The sequence below is a fragment of the Kogia breviceps genome, chromosome 1 (assembly GCF_026419965.1).
Source record: "Kogia breviceps isolate mKogBre1 chromosome 1, mKogBre1 haplotype 1, whole genome shotgun sequence".
NCBI classification, from domain to species: domain Eukaryota; kingdom Metazoa; phylum Chordata; class Mammalia; order Artiodactyla; family Physeteridae; genus Kogia; species Kogia breviceps.
In genome coordinates, this window is record NC_081310.1 from 73,401,828 (window position 1) to 73,423,228 (window position 21,401).

The 21,401-nt window shown below is 36.7% G+C and overlaps 1 protein-coding gene across 3 annotated transcripts in view; it reads right to left on the reverse strand.

Annotated features, from left to right (window-relative positions):
• Positions 1–21,401, reverse strand: part of GDAP2 (ganglioside induced differentiation associated protein 2) — an 84,760-nt gene that overhangs the window by 5,264 nt on the left and 58,095 nt on the right. For 2 of the 3 annotated variants that reach the window (XR_010840699.1, XM_059043623.2), the window contains exons 9-12: positions 14,629–14,705; positions 13,797–13,873; positions 10,826–10,965; positions 10,467–10,521 (exon numbers count right to left, since the gene is read on the reverse strand). Coding sequence is in view for 1 of the 3 variants with exons in the window: in XM_059043623.2 (XP_058899606.1) it covers positions 10,467–10,521; positions 10,826–10,965; positions 13,797–13,873; positions 14,629–14,705 (349 nt within the window). In the remaining 2 variants the exon portion in view is untranslated. Of the gene's footprint in view, positions 1–966; positions 1,021–10,466; positions 10,522–10,825; positions 10,966–13,796; positions 13,874–14,628; positions 14,706–21,401 lie in introns of all 3 variants that reach the window. The other variant, XR_010840696.1, reaches the window with a different exon arrangement.

Sequence of the window (21,401 nt, forward strand, 5' to 3'; positions counted from 1 at the left end):
GCATGCAGTCTCTTTCTCAGTCAAAGTGAATCTTCTGTAGACGTGGAGCCACTTTTGCTCATTTCACTTCATGACATTGCAATCTTTCTATAAAAGCTAGTCTGCAAAATTTGTTGGTTCCAAAAAAAGGAAAGAATTCTTGATAGCAAACTATACTGGGATGAGCTAGGCAATACCTAGAATTTACAAATTCTTGTTCATCTATCCAAATTGACAATCATAATTAGTCATGTTTACCAACGGCTTATACAACAGTTCTATGAGGTAGGTACAATGTTACTGCTATCCTCATTTTATTTACAGAAGAAGGTAACATATGCATATGAATTCTCAGTGCACTGGCATAGTACATTCCAGTATATAACTGGGTACATTATAAATACAGTACATGCCACTTTGGGCACTTGCCAATCATTTTAAAAATTTCTCTTTGACACCCTATCATGTTTTTCAGTGGTTGCTCCAAACCTTTCACATATTCCTGGTCCCTAATACAACATACTGTCTTCATACCTACTTATGAGAAAAGGCATGGAATAACAGAGACAACACTACACTTATCTCTATCAGAATCTTATCCAAATTTCCAAGACTCGGTAGAGACTCATCTCTACCATTATTTCTCCCTTACAGCACCAAACAGATTATCCCCTCTACTGAATTCACATAACTTTATGTTTAAATCTCATTTATAGCACTTATCTTACTTCATAGGAATATAAGTAGTTTCTTATATTCACTTCTATAATTTCCCTAGTACTTGGCAGACAATCATAGAATGGTCTAAAGTTTTAGAAGGTACAGACAGACCATGCATTCTCAAGTATTTGAAAAAGAATGAATGAATGAAGATAAGGCCTACTTCATACTGAGTTTCATGGCCTGGGTCACTAATCTATTTTGGCTATACTACCAATGACTGGTATAAGGCCTCAGATATTAACATTACCCTCTGTATCCTCTCACCTTACCAAGCTTCTTTGGAGGGCGGTGGAGAGGGTGGGGAGGTACTCAGCCTTTCTAGAACCAAGCAAGTTAATTTAAATCAGATTAGATTGTCACTTAATTACACTCCAATCCCCAGTTTTTTACATCAGTTTTTTTTTTGTTTGTTTTCAAAGCACATGCTGTTATATACCTAACTGATACAAACTTCTGCAAATTAGATTAGAGGCTCTATAACCAGTTAGCTGATAAACTAGTAAGAGCTACGGAGAGACCATGGAGATTTTAGAGATTCTAGGAAGAGTTTAAGAAAATAAAGATTGTAGAGTCAGAACGGAGAAGAACCTTGCAGATGTGTCAGGAGATACACTGTGCAAGGAGTTACACATCTACTGGGAATCTACTACGTGCTAAGCATTGGGCACAGCTGTAGGTGATACAGGGTAACAGTGACCTGGCCATTCCTCTAATGCGGGCTTAGACTCTAGAAAAGGAGTCAGCTTATAAGCATAATAACAACAACTTCCTAAGGCAAAAAGTACTTAATGCAATGAATGGCCCAAGGAAACACATGAATACCTATCACAGGCAAGGAGCTGTGCTACGTGGAAAAAGGTATAAAATTATGGAACTAGAAGGGACTACACAGGGTATTTGTGTTCCACTGTCTCTTACCTCAGGACCTTTTTACATGCTGCTCGTTTAGTCCCGAAACCCTTTTCCTCAATTCTTTGCCTGGCTAAGAACTGTCCTTCAGAATTCTGGTCAGAACTCACCTCTGTGAGGAAGCTTTCACTGAGTACCTACACTCCAACCAAAGCTGGAGAAGCAGCTTCCCTCTAAGTGTTCCAACAACACCGTGTTTACTCATATTACTACATAACTGACACTCTGTGTGGTAATAGCTGATTCTCTCAATAGACTTAATTCCCCGTGTGGGGATTCTCTTCTTCAATACCATATTCATAGGGATTTATAGGGCCTAACTAATGCTCAACATTTAAAGTAAGCAATTCAATATGTGTTGAAAGAATTAACAAATACTTTCTGTACTTATTACTTTAGTACTATTTAGGGATGGTCGAATCTTCCTTCATTCTACAAAAACAAGTTGTACTTCAATCTGGGCCTCAGTCTCTTCATCTACAAAACGAGCAAGTTGGACTTCAATGATTTTTAAAGTCCCTCTTAGTTATACAGTTCTATGAAAGGACTCTTGACTATGCTGCATGTACTGACACGGTGAGCTGGTGGTGGTAAATTCAAAGAGAAGGCTGGGTTGAGGAAGAATGGGCAGTGATCTTAGGCACACACTCTTTGAAGGACAAACACATTTCTCTGTTGCATTTTCTGCCATTACCTCCTTTACATTCTTTAGGCATTAGCAAGAGAAAATTAATCAAAGTAGACAGAAGTGGAAACCCAGTTAAAAGTTTTCCATTCAGGGAGACCCAAGAGCATTGTCTTCAGTTTTTTTCATTTTATTTTTATGTAGCTCAGCTTTTAATTTTCAACTATTTACAACGTAAGTCATAGATATACATTTATTTAGGTAAACTTCCTTTACTCATTATCTACTATTTTAAAAAACTGAATTAAAAATTTGAAAAAAAGGCTGCTATGATATTCTGTGAATGCTAGAAATTCTTTCATCCAATTATTCACAAATGCACAGCCAAGAACATGGGATCACAAGACAACATAAACTAGGAAAAGATTGTTCACACATGTATGCACTTAAGTCATCTACTAGAGCCAGAATCAACAGTGGGTTTACATACTATTAGTTCACGTTCTATTAGTGAACTTCAAGAGAGAAAAAGAGTAGTGATTTATATGAGCAGTCAACTTATCACGTTGGGTGGAGTGCCCTGGAAAAGATCTGAGAAGTATGGAAATCAGAACAGTGATTCTATTGTTTTATTATCCCTTGATTTCATCTCATTATTTTATAATTACAACCACTCCATTTAGTTTTTGATTTAGTATAAAATAATGGTGGATTTCATTACACATGGGTTTTATTTTCTCAATCCTCCATCATTTTCTCCATCCCAAAATATTATGGAAAGGTAACATAATGACTTTCACTTCATACATCTGCTCTTCAGCCTCTGCCTACCTGCCATTTGCACTGACTTCTACCTGAAGCAATTCCAATGGTGTGACAACCAACGCTAGTAGCTCTAACACTGAAATTTCTGGTAACGTCTATCCACTGGTGTCGCAGTGGGGGAAAGATAGTTATTCACTGACTCTCCTGTGTGGGGAAGGTGGGGCTAAAGTCAGATCTTAGCAAACAGTGGCTACGTATTCTTGTAAGTCTGGTACAGAGGAACACTCTTCGGATAAGTCTGAATTTGTGACAAAAGTAAAAAAAGTTTTTTTTCCATTAAAAAAATTATGAAAATGTTCCAATATTCACTAAAGTTGAAAGAATTTTACAGGGAACACTGGTACAGAAATCACTCAGACGATCATTAACATTTTCCTTAAGTTTTCTTCATCACACATCTATCTGTTCCTCTATGCATCTATTAACCCATCTTACTTTTTTGCTGCACCTCAAAGTAAACTGCAGACATCAGTAAACGTTCCCCAAATACAGCATTCATATCTTTAACTAGAGTTCAGTGTTCATTCAGTTTGCTATAAAATTTACATTCGATGAAATACACAGATTTTAAGTGTACTTTTGCTGGTTAGACAAATGTACACACTTGTATTAGCAAAACTCCTATTGAGATACAAAACATTTTCATCACCCCAGAAAGTTCCCTCATGCCCCTCTTCCCAGAGGCAAACACTGTTTTGATTTTTTTTCTACCATGCATTAGTTTTGCCTGCTCTAGAATCTCATGTAAGTGGAATTATACAGTATGACTCTTTTATGTAAGGCTTCCTTCACTCAGCATAATGTTTTTAAGATTCGTTCATGCTGCTGTGTATATCAATAGTATCTATGTTCTCATTTATTGCCAGGAAATATTCCATTACAAGTATACAGCAGAATTTAATTATTCATAATCCTATTGATGGACCCTTTGGCTGGCAGTCACTGGCTGCTATGATTAATGCTGCAGTGAACATTCCTGTAGAAGTCTTTTTATGCACATATATTTCATTTCACTTGGGTAAATACCTAGTATTGGAATTGCTCGGTCACAGACTAGGTATATACTGAGTTTATAAGAAACTGTCATAACTTTTTTCAAAGTGGTCACACAAATTCACATTCTGACTTATACTGTAGGAGAATTCCAGTTACTCCACATCATTAGTAATATCTGCTATTGCCAGTTTTTTAAACTTTAGCCACTCTGGTGGCAGTGCAGTGACATCTCAAGCGGTTTTAAAAAAAAGAAAAAAAAGTTTTATTAAGATATACCCGACTTACAATAAACTGCACATATTTAAAGGATAAAATTTGTTAAGTTGTGACATTACGTATACACCCATGATACTGTCATCACAATCAAGAAAATGAACACTGGGAGCTCCCCGCTGGCCTAGTGGTTCAGATTTCGGGCTTTCACTGCTGTGGCCCGGGTTCAACCCCTCCTCGGGGAACTGAGATCCTGCAAGCCATGCGGCGCAGCCAACGACAACAACAGCAACAACAACAAAAAAGAAAGAAAATGAACATACCCATCACTCCTACGGGTTCTCAGGGTCCTCTGTAACTCCTCCCTCCCGCCCCTCCTCCCAGTCCACAGGTAACCACTGCTCTACTTTCTGTAGAAAAATTATACATTAGTTCATATTCCCTAGAATTTTATATGAAGGGAATTACATAGTATGGACACCCGTCTGGTATGTACACACTTCTTTTATTCAGTGCAAATATGTTGAGATTCATTTGTGTTGTTGCATATATCAACAGTTCATTCTTTTTTTGTTGCTGAGTAGTATTCTATTGTATGGCTATACCACAGTTTGGTTATCAATCTTCTCAGTGATGAGCATATGGGTTGTTTCTAATTTGGGGCTATAACAAATAAAAGTGCTATGAGCATTTGTGTACAGGCAATGGATATGCTTTCACTTGTTTGGGGTAAATATCTATGAGTGGAATGGCTGGATCACACAGTAGGTGTATGTTTAACTCTTTAAATAAGCTGCTAAATTGTGTTCCAAACTTTGTATACCATTTAATGTTCTGATCAGCACTATTTGGGAGTTCCAGTTCTTCCACATTCTCACCAACATTTGATACACAGTCTTTTAAATTTTAGGCATTCTAATAGGAATGTAATATCTCATTTTGGTTTCATTTGTACTTTCCTAATAACTAATTGTGCTGAACATCTTTTCATTTGCTTATTTACCATCGTATATTTTCTTTGGTGAAGTATCTTACACAAATCTTTTGTCCATTTCTAAATTGTTTCCTTATTATTAAGTTTTGAGATTTCTTTATATATTCTAAAGATAAGTCCTTTATCAGATAAATGTTTTATTTACAAAGATTTTTCTCTCAGGCTGCGGTTGTGTGGTTGATCTTTTCATTCTCTTAGCTACCTTTAAAAGAGCAGAAGTTTTAAATTTTAATAAAGTTCAATTTCTTTTATGGATTGTGCTTTTGGTGTTGTATCTAAGAAATATTTGCTTTACTCAAGGTCACACAAAGCTTTTTCACCTATACTTTCTTCTAGAAGTTTAAAAAGTTTTGTTTTACATTTAGGTCCTTGATCCATTTATGTGATACAAGATATAGATCAAAGTTCATTTTTTTTTTTGGCATATGGATATCCAATTGGTCCAATATTGTTTGTTGAACAGACTAACCTTTTTCCACTGACCTGACTTTGCACTTTTGTAAAAAATCAGTTATCCATAAATATGTGAATCTATTTCTGGATTCTAATTCTGCTCCATTGATCTCTTTGTCTGTCTTCATGCCAGTACCTCACTGTCTTGAGTACTGTAGCTTTAGAATAAGCATTGAAAGCACGTAGTGTTGGTCCTCCAACTTTGTTCTTGTTTTCCAAAGTTGTTTTGGCTATTTTAGATTCTTTGCATTTTATTTTTATTTATTATTATTATTATTTTTCTTTTGTGGTACACGGGCCTCTCACTGCTGTGGCCTCTCCCGTTCCGGAGCACAGGCTCCGGATGCGCAGGCCCAGCGGCCGTGGCTCACAGGCCCAGCCGCTCTGCGGCATGCGGGATCCTCCTGGACCGGGGCACAAACCCATGTCCCCTGCATCGGCAGGCGGACTCTCAACCACTGTGCCACCAGGGAAGCCCGATTCTTTGTATTTTAATTGAATTTCTACAGAAAAAACCTTGTTGAAATTTTGATTGGGATTGAATTGAATCTATAGCTTTAGAAAGAACTGACAATTTAACAGTGTTCAGTTTTCTAATCCATAAATACAGTATAAGTCTTCATTTATTTAGGTCTCCTTTAATTTCTCTCATTAATGTGTTGCAGTATACATAACTTGTACAGTATATTATACAAGTCTTTCATATCTTTTGTCACATTTATCCCTAAGTACTTAGTATTTTTGATGCTAGTTTAAATTATATTGCTTTTAAAATCTCAATTTGTTTCTTGCTAATATATATAACAGATTTTTGAATATTGATCTTAAACCCTGAAACCATGCTAAAAGTTACTCATCAGTTCTAGTAGCATTTCTGAGGATACCATAGGGTTTTCTACATAGATAATCATGTCATCTGTTAATGACAATCAAGACAGTGTTATTTACTCCTTTCTAAATCTATATGCATTTTGTTTCTTTTTCTTGACATATTACACTAGCTAAAACCTCCAGTACAATACTGAATACAAGTGGGGATAGCAGACATTCTTGCAAAGACATACTAAAAACCAACATACTCTTCTGTTTGTCTCCATTAAAGAAAAAATTTCAGTAGCTACTGGATGAATAAAAAAATAAATGGATGATGAGATTTTGAGAAATAGTCAAGCACTTCTTCCTTATGTGCTATAGAAAGAAAAAATTAGCCACCTGCTGAGCATAACAAAATAAACTTTTCCAATAAGGAAAAAGGTTAGGAAGGTTAATAATATATTATCTGATAAGACCATGTAATCAGAACTCAACTGAAAGAAGAGTAGGAAAGACAAAGTGATTTAATTGACTGTTCACACATTTTACTTTTTTTTTTAAAGCCTTGCCAAGCAGTGTTCCCATAAGCATAGCACTTTCTTCTGTGCTGTTCTAACACTGAGGGACCAAAAATAAGTTTGCAATTTTTAAAAGAATTATTAAGATACTTCATGCAAAATTTAAAGATGGTATTTCAATGACAGACAACAATTTTGTAAACAGTGACAAATCCCAAAGTGGAAAACATTCTCACTGAAGCCTTCACTCATCTTAGTTATGAAATTTAATGAGGACTTTTCACTACTTATCTTACTTAATTTCTCCATAGTGCTTTAAAATAATAACTATTTCTACCATCTCTGATGCTTTTCCCATCCATTGGCTTCCACTGCATTAGCCAATCTTAGTTCTCCTGCTGCTTTTTGATTACTTCTTCTGGATCTCCTTCCCTGATCCCAGGGCTCTGTCTTTAGCTGTCCTCTTTGGTCTAAGTCTGTGATTTTATTCATTAACACTTTTAAAGAGTTAAAGCTCTATTTACTTAATGATGCTCTCAAATTTACATCCCAATCCATGGTCCCTACATATGACGACACCTGGGAGTCATGGATGACACAGTCCTTTCTCTCACCCGTACTCATTTAATAAATCACTAAATCCTGGGATTTTACACCCCCAAAATAAGTCATCTTTTCTCCAAACCACACTGATATATTCAGATTCTTCTTTTTTTCTTTGCCTAGACCAGGGGTTGGCAAACTTTTGCAAAAGCCCCTATAGTAAATAGGAAATATTTTTGGCTTCTTATATTAATATTATAAGAAAATTTCACTAGGCAGGCCTGAAGGCACCTGGAACAGTGCTATACTGGAGGCAGGACAATGTGAATGCTGATTAGGTTGTTACTGCATCCTTTGAGGTAAGAGATGATGGTGGGATGAACTAAAGTAGAGGCAGTGGGACTAAAGACACAGGCATAGAATTGGACAATAGTAAGCACACAGAAGTGATGCAATATGATGAGAATGAGGTAAGGCAAGTACCCAAGGATGCCTCCCTTGTTTCTGACTCAGGCATCTGGGCAGACAGTGGTCCCATTTACAAAGACAGGGAATACAAAAAGCAGTTTGGGAGGGAGTGGGAGATGACGACACGAGTAGTTCTGTTTTCGAAATGTTGAACTTCAGGGGCCTGTAAGACAACTAAGTGAAGATATCTGATCAGAAGTTCAACATGCAGGTCTAAGCACAGGAATGATGATGACTGACATTTAATGAGTGTTTATTGTATGTCAGATAATGTTTTAAGTGTTTTGCATGTATTAACTAATTTCACCCTTCTGACAACTACACAAGGTAGGTACTACTATTATCCCCACTTTACAGAAGATGAAATTAAAGCACAGAGAGGTTATATAACTTGCCTGAGAAAACGAGCTGGTAACCGGTAGAGCTGGGATTAGAACCTACATTACCTGAATCTCAAATCCATGCTTTCAAACATTAGACTTTACTGCCTCTCCAGACATATACTTGGGAATTGCATATATTTTGGAGGGTTGTTGAAAACACAGGAATGAAAAAACAAGTACAGAATGCAAGAAGTCAGAGGATTTGGGGACACTAACACTCAAACGATGAGCAGAGAAAGAGGGAACTGCAAAGGAGACTGAGAAGAAGTGGCTAGAAGTAGAAGAAAAACTAGGCAGAGTAAGCGTCAAAGAAGCCAAGACAAAGTGTTTCAAGGGAGAAGTGATAACTGTGCTTAAGGGTATAGGGAAAACAGAAATTACTGGTGTTTTTAGTGTGAGCAGCTTTAGTTGCCATAGTGGGATCTGAACCAGACTGGAGTAATTTCAGGTGTATGACAAACGGAGATGGTGAGCAGAGGGCGCACAGATTACACGAAAAAATTTTGGTTGTAAAGGGGAAGAAAGATAAGTGGAGGCTTTAGCATGTTTAAAAATTGATGAGTTAGATCCAGAAAAATGGGAGATAAGAAAGAGGATAATTGCTGAAGAGAGGTTCCTGAGGACAGGGAAAATATTCCATATATGTATAGAGAAGAGTGTAGGCTCTGGAATTCAAATGCCTAGATTCAAATCCAGCCTTTACTACTTTATAGTTGCTTAGTTTGCAAAAGTTATTTAATCTCTCTAAGCATCAATTTATTTGCCTATCCAATGGGAATAATACTACTATCTACTTCATAGATATATTATAAGGCTTAAACAAGATAACTCATGGGAAGAACTGGCACACAGTAAGTGCTTAGTAAACATTAGCTACTGTTATCACTATGGGATCCAGAGCACAGGTAGAGGGACTGCCTTTCATTAAGAAGGAAAACACTTCTGTGACAGAATAAACAGGGACAATGATAGGAAGAGATGGCATGTAAGTTTGGGGTGGGAGGGAGAAGACAGAGAGCTCCTCAGTGCTGTTTTCTATGTTCTCAGTTAAGAATGAGGCAGGACCATCTGTTGGAGTGAGGAGCTGCTGCTAGGACAGAGCTTGAGGGGAGCACACAGCCATGCTGGAACATTGTTCAGTGAAGCATCAAAGGACCTCTAGCAGTGAATGCCCAGTGAGTCTGCTGAGAGGCCCAAATTCACATGGCTCTACGATTTCTCCATCACTGCTCAGCAACCCAGATATGGGAGTGAAGAAAGCAGAATGATGGAATAGCTCAAGATCAGGTTTGGATGGGCAAGTGTGATGGAAGGGTAAGAGGTCATAGGTTATTTTAGACATAGGTTATTTATTGACAAGAGTGGCTGAAGTGATGGAACATGAGTTTTAGGCTGAATAGGGAAGAAAAATAAAGATTAAAAAAAAAAAGAAGGTATTTTCAAAAAAAGTAAAAGGACCAAAGGACTAGATATCTTGATGAAATCAAGATGCAGGATTAGATATTAGGGATGTAATTATGAGCAAGATAGCTATATAATAACTCTCAGAGATCTGGAAGGCTAACACATAAGGCAGAAGATTAAACTAGTAATTAGAATTAAAAACAACAATGAAAGAAGACTAGAAAATCTTAAGGAAGTACAATGCAGAAGTACCTACTAGTGGCAGGATTGATCAGAGTTTTTTTTTTTTTACAGAAAGTAATTGTTGAGCTGAGCTCTGAAGGATAATAAATATGAGTTAGCCAGGAGCAAGGGCAGATAAAAGCCCAGATTAACGAAGAGCACGAAGAGGCAAGGACTGAGGGACTAAAGGCCTGTAAAGGTCGCCTACAAAGATACTGGAGTTACATGGGACCAAAATATTAGGACCACAACTCAAGATCACTTAAAAAGGAAGGGTAAGCAAAGAAATTAGCAGTCACAATGGTGATAGCAAGAATTAAGATGATGAAATATATCTTAATATGCAGGCATGTAGTGCACTTAAATTCAAGATTTAGCTAAAAAGAAAAATACCGTACCTTTGAACGAAATGTTGGATGAACAAAATAAACAGCCTTCAAATTCCTCTTGTACCTGATTCAAAATAAAAAAAAGGGTCAGTATAAGCCATGTCTAAAACCAGTCACCATTATGAACAATTAACTCTTTTTCCAGGTGTTTAAAAGCAGGAAAAAGTTTACATAAGAATTTACTTTGATACAAAATAAACTGGAGTTAAGGAGGGCCTATTATTAAAATATCCAATCTAAGTAAAATAAAAATCTTAGTTACATGAACTATCCTTTCACAAAATACACAACGATGTTTGCTATTGCTTAATACTCGGAAAGAAAAAAAAAGCTGCTTTCCCCCTTCATAATTTGAGAAGATAACTAACTTGACATCAACAACATCGTAGAGTTTCTTCAGGAAGTCAGAGTCCAGGTGATTGTATTCACTGGTCAGTGTGTGAAAATACACTAATACGTATTCCTTCACAGCAATGTGATCCATTACATGGATAAAATATAAGAGAGCCTAGAAGAAAAATAAAGATAACGATCATTTTGTACAGTAGTCTATTTCACAGATGCCAAAAGAGAAAAAAAAACCCAGAAGATTAATCTAATCTGTACCCCAAGCACTGCAGAGAGACATCTCAGACTAACGAGTACCTCTTTAAAAAGATCTTCAGGGAAATGTCTCATGTCAGTGTTTAGTAGTTCACATAATGCTACAGTATGGTCCCTTTCCGTCTTGTTCTAAGTGATGGAGGAGAACCAGCAGTCTCCATCCTTTCAAACAACTCTTTATATACTCAAAAGAGCTCTTCAGTCAACTACCAGGTTTTCTCTCTCTGGAATAACGGTATCAAAACCATTAGAGGGAGAATTTCTAGACTTTTAATCATTCTTGAAGGTTCTACCTGCATTCAGTGAAAGTCTTTGCAGTCTCCACAGAGAAACGGACTACTGGCTCTCACGTAACCAAGAATTATTATAAAAGGACATTAGAAGTGATGCCTAACATGGCTCACTTTGAGGGCTAATTTTGTTAGCATCTTTAACGTTGAACTGAATGAGGAACGTGAGAACAGGTTTAGTGAGCAGACGGCAGTGGGCTGGGCAGCACTTCCCTGCTCTGCCTCAAACTTAATGTGACCTGGATCAGTTAGAGGAATATGCCATTACAAGAAGGATTAAATTTAAGAGAAACATTGAACACAAAGCAGAGAAACGATATGGGCAGGACCAGCATGACCCAGTGGTGTAGCTATAAACCATGACAAAGAGGAAGCTAAGAGGTAACAACTGAAGGATTACTATCAAACAGGTTATTTCCCCATTCCTCCTCAGGGAAGTCCTTGGCATTAACTTGAATGGACTAACATGGATTAGTTAGCATGGGTCCAACTGCTACTAGAGGAGACAGAGGAGGGCAGTAAGGAAACACAGTATCTTTCCAGTTGTGACCTGGTTTGGACTTCACAATATATATGAAATGATACATCACGAACATCCAGAACACCATGTAAGTACACACCAGAATCAAAGGCAGGGGTTTATGCTTTTATTGGTATCAATCACATTATTAATGCTGAGAATGAATGTCATACTGATTACCAGTTGTTTTATCCCCTGTGTGTATGTGTGTGTATTTTTATTATTATTTCTGCTCTTACCAGACTGCTTCTGGTCCTCTTTCTATCCACTCACCACCTCATCCCCAAGGCAATCAAGATATCCATTTTTCAGCTTCAAATTCCCCGTCATTAGCTTGAATCTTTTTCATTATAGAGAAGTACAGCCATATGACAGAAAAATGTAGAAAATAAATTCTCCCTAAAACTATGAAATCCATTTTGAGATAATGATATGCATAAACTCACACCATGTTCCCCCCCCACAACAAAAAGGTCAATGTACATAGAAGCTGTTGTTTCTTCTCCTATTGATATCATACCATAAACGTTTCTCTACAGTACTTCCTCTATAACCATAGTTTTCAGGGTCACAGAACATTCCATTTGTGGATGCATAATAATTACCTGTTAGGAATTTAAGTTATAATTTTGGGCCACAAATGAGCCTGTGAGTAATGTGCCCGATCCAGGGCTTCCAGTTTTTTTTACCCAAACACCAGTGACCAGGAGTTTAAGGGCTTAGCCAGATACAATTATCCACTTTTGCACAACTGTGCTTTATCTTAAAATTGTATTTAATTTTTACACTTTTGAGTACATTTTTTTTTACTATGGTTAAGAATTATTTATTAAAGTGATTCTCCTCCTTTGCAGTCCGTGTCTATTACAATTGTTGTTCTAGGAAGATCTACATATTTATCCCATGGATTCAGTTGTCCCTTGCCCAAGTATTCCAATTTGGGCAATTTCTGGGCCTATAGCTACTTTCAAACCTAGGATTATTTCCTTAGTACAAATTCTCAGAAATGCAATTAATAGGTCAGTGGGCGTGACCACTTTGACAGTTTCAATTCATTTTTGGTAACAATGATTATTATTTAAAAGTAATGGCTAATTTTGATGACAGTCCCAGCTTCACCATGTAGGGACCAGAAAACTCCCCCGCCTGACATGGAGGAGGAAATGATGACAGAAGCGTGATGTCTACTCAAAAATGAGGAAGGTGGTCTTCTCTCCCTCACCACTTTTCCTTTGATTATAAAACTGTAGCCCGCTAACATCTCGGGGTGTGGCACCTTCTCGCCCACCCGCTTGTAAACCTCACAAGTGTCCTATTCTAATAAATCACTTCTTATCTATCAAAAAAACAAACAAAAAGCAAACGAAAAAAAGTAAAAGTAATGGCTAGTTTTGAAGGTGAAAAAAGAGATCTCATTTTAATTCACTTTTTTTTTTTTTTACTACTCATCAGGTTGAACACTTTCTTGTTTACCAGTAATACCATTTCTTTTGCTATGAATCATCTATTTCTGTCCTTTACCTCCAAAAGAAGGGATTAAGAAATTATGACATCTTGGGTTAACTACTTCTCTTCAGAGAGATAAAAGAGTTAATGTTTCTTGTTTTAAGAAAAGCAGAATTTAATTATTAGTACAGTTATAATACAGAATGAGTCCAACCAAAAACTTGCCAGTTACATCATATCCAAAACAAAGCAGATGAGCTTTTGGAGATCACAGTATGGCAATTCAGTATTTCCGTTTCTCCCGGAGCACAAAACCAAACCCCTTACTGAAATGTTATGTGCCAACTTGCAGAATCAGGGCTGCTACTCTACCACAGATACACAATTCTGTCTCATATTCTAAGCCCTGATTCCAAATTCATGTCCTACTTATTTTTTAAATCAACATTATTTATAAAACAAAGCTTTTTAATGGCTTACCTTGTCCATATCTATTAACGTTACAGGAATGTTTCTTCCAACTACCACCATTACTGTGCGACCACAGTTATCAACACCTACAAACAGGAAGTGTAATCAGCACCCAGAAACTTTATTGCAAGAATATTATCTGTCCTGGGCTCTGACCTTATACAAATATTCTACACAAATGTAAAAGACTGAAAACCAGGAACATAAGTTTTTCAGATTTCACCTTCAGATCTCTTTTACTATGTGGAATACATCGCCTTTTTTTTTTTTTCCCAGCTTCATGAAGTTTTGATGACTGGCCTTACTTTTAAGATAAGCCCTCTTACAGGTTTTAAATCAGGGACAGCCAAAGGTAAGGTTGAGGGTAAAGACTTTTTAATAAATAGCTTTTTGTTTAAGCATACTACAACTTTTAATAACATCAGTGATCCAGAAAAAACTAAATGGAACTGAAATCTGAAAATTAACAAGTACTGCCTGGAAAAGAAATATAAAGGGGGAATCTGATAACTTTCACTGTCTCCGCTATATATTTATGTAAAGTTTGAATTTTGTACAACAGGATTATGGTACTTTTAAAAGTAGAAAAAAAATTAAAAGATAGGAAAAGGACATTGAGAAGAAATGAAGGTGGCCAATGTAGAATTACTAGCTGGGAATCTCATAGGTTGAGATGCTGTTTTGAAGATCTTGATGATGAGCAAAAACTATCTTCATTGTACAAAAAAAAATCTATTCAGAGATAAAATGGACAAAATCAGAGAAAAGTGAAGTCTCTAATAGCATGCTAAGTAAGGTTCTTAATCAGTAAAAGAATAAGTTACCATATCCTTAAGCTCACCTGTTTGGTATAAGGCTTTTAGAGAAGCAATATCAGATAGATCCTCAGATCTTGCTTGACACAACCAGCGATTATAACTAGAGAAATAAAGGATATAATTATTATAATAAACAGTTGTAAATTTATAAATGAGACCTGTTTTTATCTCTGTGTTCCTAAAGAATGATGTTTTATTATAATGAGAAAGGAGTTAAAGAGGCTGTTACACTATGCAGAATCTCTACTGTTATTGATTTAAAAAAAAAGAGTTACTGAGAAAGGAAGGTATTCACACTAGATGATTTTTAAAAATCCTTTATGAGCAAATGAAGACTACTCATATAATTGGCTAAGATACCAAGTACTCAAACTAACATTGTTTTTAAATACTATTATCTTCCCCTACTTAAAAAAAAAAAAAAAAGCAAAGAACGCCTAAAGCAATAGCAGTTCTCCACAACAGATGTTCACTCATTCAACAAAGACTTACTGAGTGCTTACTACACAAGAGATATTGAGAATACTCTAGTGAACAGACATGGTCAGACCCTCAAGAAGTTTACTTTTCAGAAGAAAAACAGGTAAGTGTTGTACATGTTATGTTGGACCACAAAGAAAGTAGGTAATTTTTTCTGGGAAGTCCAGGCTTATTTAATGACTGGCTAATCAAAGTAGCTGTACTGATACTCCATATACCAGATCATAGAGATGGCAGTTTGGCTTTGGCTAAGAGGTTATTAAAACTGGAAGAAACGTTAAAGATCTCAAAGAGTGGAAGCAATCTGAAAAAGGTCGAATTAATCTTAGAGTTACCAGTTAATGGTAGAGTTGAATTTGAAGTTGCACTCAAGTCTCCAGTATGCTGGAAAGATCAGTACTTTTTCTACTATTTCATACTTGCTTTCTTAAAATTCAAAGTGCCACTTACGTAATTGTGAAAAAAGCTTTCAAGGTACCTAAATGCATGAAAAGCAACTTTGAAGCATCTAGGTCACATATGGCAACATCCCACAACATAAAAACAAACAAACAAACAAAAAAAACTAAACCAGAAGAGAGGATACTTGGGTTCTCAAGCTATCACTTTCTATGCAATCTCGGTAAAGTAGTTTCACCTCTATGGACCTCAGTTTCCTCATTTGCAAAACGGTGTTTATGTAGGACACCTTTCAGCTATGAAGTACAATCACACAACTAAGGATATTTAATAGGAAGTCTATTACATACGGATTGTAATCAACAAGTGATATGCCTGCTAGTTTCACAGAAATTGTTATTGTTTGTGAAAACAATACTTAGTATTGCATAGTTCTATAGTCTGTTTTTAAATTTAGAAACGTCCCCACCTGTGCAAATTGAATTCAAAGACAATAACTTTTAATTTTAGTTTAAGATATAATTTGCAAGTCAAGAAAGGATCTGTGTTTATTGTAGTTCTCCCTATTCATATGTACTATTCCATATTTTCATACAGAGCTATTTCCTAGGTTATTTACACTAACTCCCCTATTGTCCTGCTTTCTAATTGTTTTATGATTAAGCCATCTCCACATCAAGACTAAACAGAATAATATGTCTTAAATGTCTTATGAGCACCACAGGTCATGGCACAAAACATGTAACAGGAATTCAGTAAATACCTGTTACTTTCTATACTCTGTGTGTAATCATTAGCTCATTTTCAAAGATTTATTGCATAAAGGCAATGCCTGCATTATAGCAAGGACTCAAATCTTTGTTGAGTAAAATAATAAACATGAGTATTATTCAAGGTATTTTGGAGGCCTGAGAAGAATAATAAAAGGCCCTTGGCTTCAGAGTTTAAGGTTGAATATATGAGACAGACATATTACAAAGACAACTAACCTTGTAATAAGAGCCAGTGAGATAAGCAATACAGCAGACATCTAAATACTGTATCAATCAAGTACGTACGCTAAGGTGGGGACTGGCAGGGGTAGGAGTAGGGGTCGGGGGTGGAGTGAGGGGAAGTGGAGGCAAGGTCTAGGCCTGTTATAGAACTAACTTCTCCCTTCTTTATATCACAAAGATCAGCACAAGGCTTTACCCACTCACTGCAATATTTGCTTCTACTCTGTTGGACCTCAAGATAGGGACTATGTCTTAGTTGTCGCTATATTTCTAGCAAATTTCTAGGGTAGTTCCCGACACTCAGTAACTATTTATTCAATGAACTCTGAAGAAAAAAAATTTTTTTAAACTGGAACTCAGATGTACAAAATAGAATTAATTAACAGAAGCTTTTCCTGACTTCATGCAACTATCCCACACTGGACTTAGTTAAAATCCTTGTTATACACTCTTATTGTACCCTGTAATTTAAATACATTTTTCATACAATAATTAGTTTAACATTTCTCTCCTTTGCAAGACCCTAGGCTCAATGAGGCCTGGAGCTGTATCTGCCTTGTGTGACACTTTATTATGTTTCTAGCTTGGCACATAAGGGCTCAATAAATATTTAATAATGAATGAGATAAAGTTTTTACTGTGAGAAATGATGTAAGAGTTATAGGCAACTGGATCTTAAGCCAACCAAGGAACACTAATGAAAAAGAAGAAAGTTTTTCTGAAATAATTTTAAGAGTGATATGCCTAAGCTGTGTCACAACTGGATGGAAGACCTGGAAATATTAATCAAGACCTAGACAACATGTCTAATTATTTTAGATGTTCAAGCGAATTATTACACAGAGACAAGGCAATGTTATGAAAGGAATGATCTAACCCTATAGCCGACCCATGTGACCACTGGTTTTGTTACTGAAGGAAGAATTGAAGGCTTTCAAAAAGATAATTCTAACTAAAGATCTACTTACTTCCTAAGAAATTAAAAAAATTTAATCATTTGTTCAACTTGATCAACAAACATAACAGAAACCAAACTCAACCTGTGTAAATAAAATCCTGATTTAGAAAAGAGTAAGAGAAATAAAAATTTATAACTACAATCTTAAACATGTAGCCATGGCAGAGTATGCAAACAGATGACCTACAGCTCAGTTATATAGTAAACTCTTAAACGATTAGTCAGCAATTCCCAAACTTTTGAGTCTAAGGACCCTTTCATATTTATGTCAGTTACACCTCCCAATATTTACCAGTTTAGAAATAAAAAGAGATTTATAAAAAATATTTATTAATTCAAAAATAATAAATACCTATTATGTGAACAAAATAACTTTATTTTTAAATAAGCTATATTTAGGGAGAAGAATTACACTCTTACATTTTTGCAAATCTCTTTAATTTATCCTAGATTCTTACATCTGCTTCTGCATTTAACCTACTGCAATATCACACATTAAGCACTCTCTGGAAAACTCCATTGAACACTACAAGAATGAGAATGAAAAGAGCAAATAAGTCTTAGTAAGATTATAAAAAAAAGAGTTTTGCCCTCATGGGCTCCCTGAAAGGGTCTAGGTTTCCTGGGTCACACTTCTGAGCTGCTGACAAGACCTCATCTTTAATTATCACAGACATGGGGCACATGAATAGGAAATCTGAAAATCTTTTGATTCAGATGTAACTAATCACTCAAGGGAAGTGAGTGGCAGGGGTATCACACCTTTGTTTCTTGGTTCAAGCTCTGGGAACCATAGGCTGTGCTCTTCCCCAAGCCTGTAGCTGTGTGTTAATTGGATGTGCACAACAAGCTGAGCGCCGCACAGAACACATCATGACATGTGAAGGTAGTGTGGCTCACTCATGAATTTCTAGACTAGAGAGACTACTTTCTTTATCTGTATACTTCAGTTCTAGAATATTATCTTGTACAGAGTAAATATCCAATGTTTCTTGAACCGACTGGAATCTGTCAACTATGTGACTAACTTGAATCTCAAGATCATGGCCTTCTACCAAAAAGAAGGACAATGCTTTACATGCTGTATTCATATTCCTTCCTAGAACCTACGCCTTTGCTGATGACCCCTTTCCAGAAAGCATGGACTCAGTAAATACAGATTCATTTTAAGCTGGCTTGAACTAGTCATTATTAAGTGAAACAAATCTCATTAAAAAGAGAGAGCGATACAGACAGGCAAGTATCCAGTCCAGACACAAACAAATGCCACATTATCTGTATCACTCATGCAGAAATGAAAAAGGTGTGTGTGTGAGAGACAGAGACAGAGAAAGACAGAGAGAGGGAAAAGAGAGAGGAGAGAATAGGGTAACTGATTTGAGAAAGGTGGTAACAAAGCAGTTCTCTGTATATGAAAATAAAACGTATCTGGTCCTTTCCCAGCTTCTCTGAAGCTGGTCTGTGTAGGTGCCTGGAGACGGTAGTAGACAATGGAGATGAGCTGCAGTAGCCACCTTGAAGGCTCATCCTCAATTAGCTGTAACTCTGGTCAAGTGACTCTTGGTGATCATTTCACCCTTCTGTAAATTAGAGGGATCAGACCAGATCGGGTACAAAATCATCTAAGAAATCATCTAAGAAACCTTAGAAGGATGATTCCTGGGGCCTTCTCACAGAGGTTCTACTCAGGAAGTTTGGGGTGGGGCCTATGAATTTTTAGCAAGCACCCCTGGTAATTCTAATGCTTATACACTTTATACTACATTTCAGAAAGCTGTATCAGATAATTACCAAAACTCCTTTCAACTATAATGTACTGCTGAGAGACCACAGACCAGTGGTTCTCAAAGTGTGGTGCACAGTCCCAATACTTTTTCAAGGCGTTTTGCAAGGTCAAAACTATTTTCATAATAACACCGAAACATCATTTGTTTTTTCACTGTGTTGACATCTGCACTGATGGTGCAAAAGCAACTGTTGGATAAAACTACTGCTGCTTTAGCATGAATTCAGGTGGAAGCACCAGATTGTACTAGTAGTCATTGTGTTCTTAATTGCCAAAACACTCACAGGAAAAAAAAAGCCAGTTTCATTTAAGAATGTCTTTGATGAGGAAGAAAGAATTATTAATTTTATTCATTAACCCTTGGAAATACATCTTTTTAATATTAATGTGTCACAAAATGGGAAGAACACACAAAGCATTTCTGCAGACTAAAGCATGAGGTTGTCCTGAAGAAAAGATCTAATTGTTTGACTTGCAAGCTGAACCAGCTGCTTTTTTTCATGGAACACCATTTTTCTTCAACTAATGACTGGCAGACAAACTGTGGTTATTTAACATGAGTATTTGGCAGATGTTTTATTAAAAATGAACAAAGTGACCTTGCCATTTCAAGAAAAACAACCAACAGTATTTGTTACCAGTGATAAAATTCGAGCTTTACAATATAGATATAATGTTAGAAAATTTGTATCCACCACCAGAAGCTAATTTTCTAATACTTAGGGACTTTTCTGATGAGATCAGTGGTGATATTATCAAATATAAGTTTTTGATATTGTGTAATGCAATGTGTCAATATTTGGAACAACTGAATAATTCAGTGAGTCAATATTTTCCAAAAGACCAACACATCATGTTATAAATTCATGCTCTAAATTCCTATTATAGGGCTTCCCTGGTGGCGCAGTGGTTGGGAGTCCGCCTGCCGGTGCAGGGGACGCGGGTTCGTGCCCCGGTCCGGGAGGATCCCATGTGCCGCGGAGCGGCTGGGCCCGTGAGCCATGGCCGCTGAGCCTGTGCGTCCGGAACCTGTGCTCCGCGACGGGAGAGGCCACAACAGTGAGGCCCACGTACCACAAAAAAAATAAATAAATAAAACAAATAAATAAATTCCTATTATAAAATCTACTCAAAGTGCAGGATAAAACAACACATTTTAATATAACAATACAAAAATTCATAAATATGGTTTGAGATTCCATATTACAACATTATGAAACTACCATTTATTGAGTTATGGTGTAATATCAAAGAATATCCCAAACTATTTGAAAAGGCTATTAAAATACTCCTTTTTCCAACTACATATCTGAATGAGGTCAAATTTTCTTCATATACTTCACCCAAAACAAAGTATTGCAACAGTATGAATGCTGATATGAGAATCCTGCTGTCTTCTATTAAGTCAAACATTAAAATATCTGCAAAAATGTAAAACACTGCATTTCTCACTAACTTAAAAAATAGTTATTTTTCATAAAAACATAATGGGATATTTTAAAATGAATTAACAAATAATTTATCATATGATAAATATTAGTGGGTATAAGCCATGTAAAAACAAAAGCTCTTTGGGATCCTCAATAATTTTTAAGCATGCAAAGGGGAAGTGAGACCAAACAGTTTGAGAACCACTGCCCTAGTCCTAAAAAAAGGTACCCAAATCTAGTTGTACATGAATCATGATGTGAAAAAGTAGAGGCCAAATCCCAGTGATGTGAGGGAAAGCCCAGTCACTGTATTTAAAGAAAAATGTTTGCCAGATGATTCGTACACATGGCCAAGTTCAGAAACCACTGAAACTGTCATTCGATTGTGCTTGCCTTTAGAAAAGCTGTTCATTGGTGCCCCCTAGTGACTAATTAGCTTTTGTTCATGAAAATAAAAGGAGAACTAGACTTCCCTGGTGGTGCAGTGGTTAAAAACCCACCTGCCAATGCAGGGGACACGGGTTCGAGCCCTGGTCTGGGAAGATTCCCACATGCCACGGAGCAACTAAGCCCGTGCACCACAACTACTGAGCCTGTGTTCTATAGCCCACGAGCTACAACTACTGAGCCTGTGTGACACAACTACTGAAGCCCACATGCCTAGAGCCTGTGCTCCGCAGCAAGAGAAACCACCGCAATGAGAAGCCTGTGCATTGCAACGAAGAGTAGCCCCCACTTGCTGCAACTA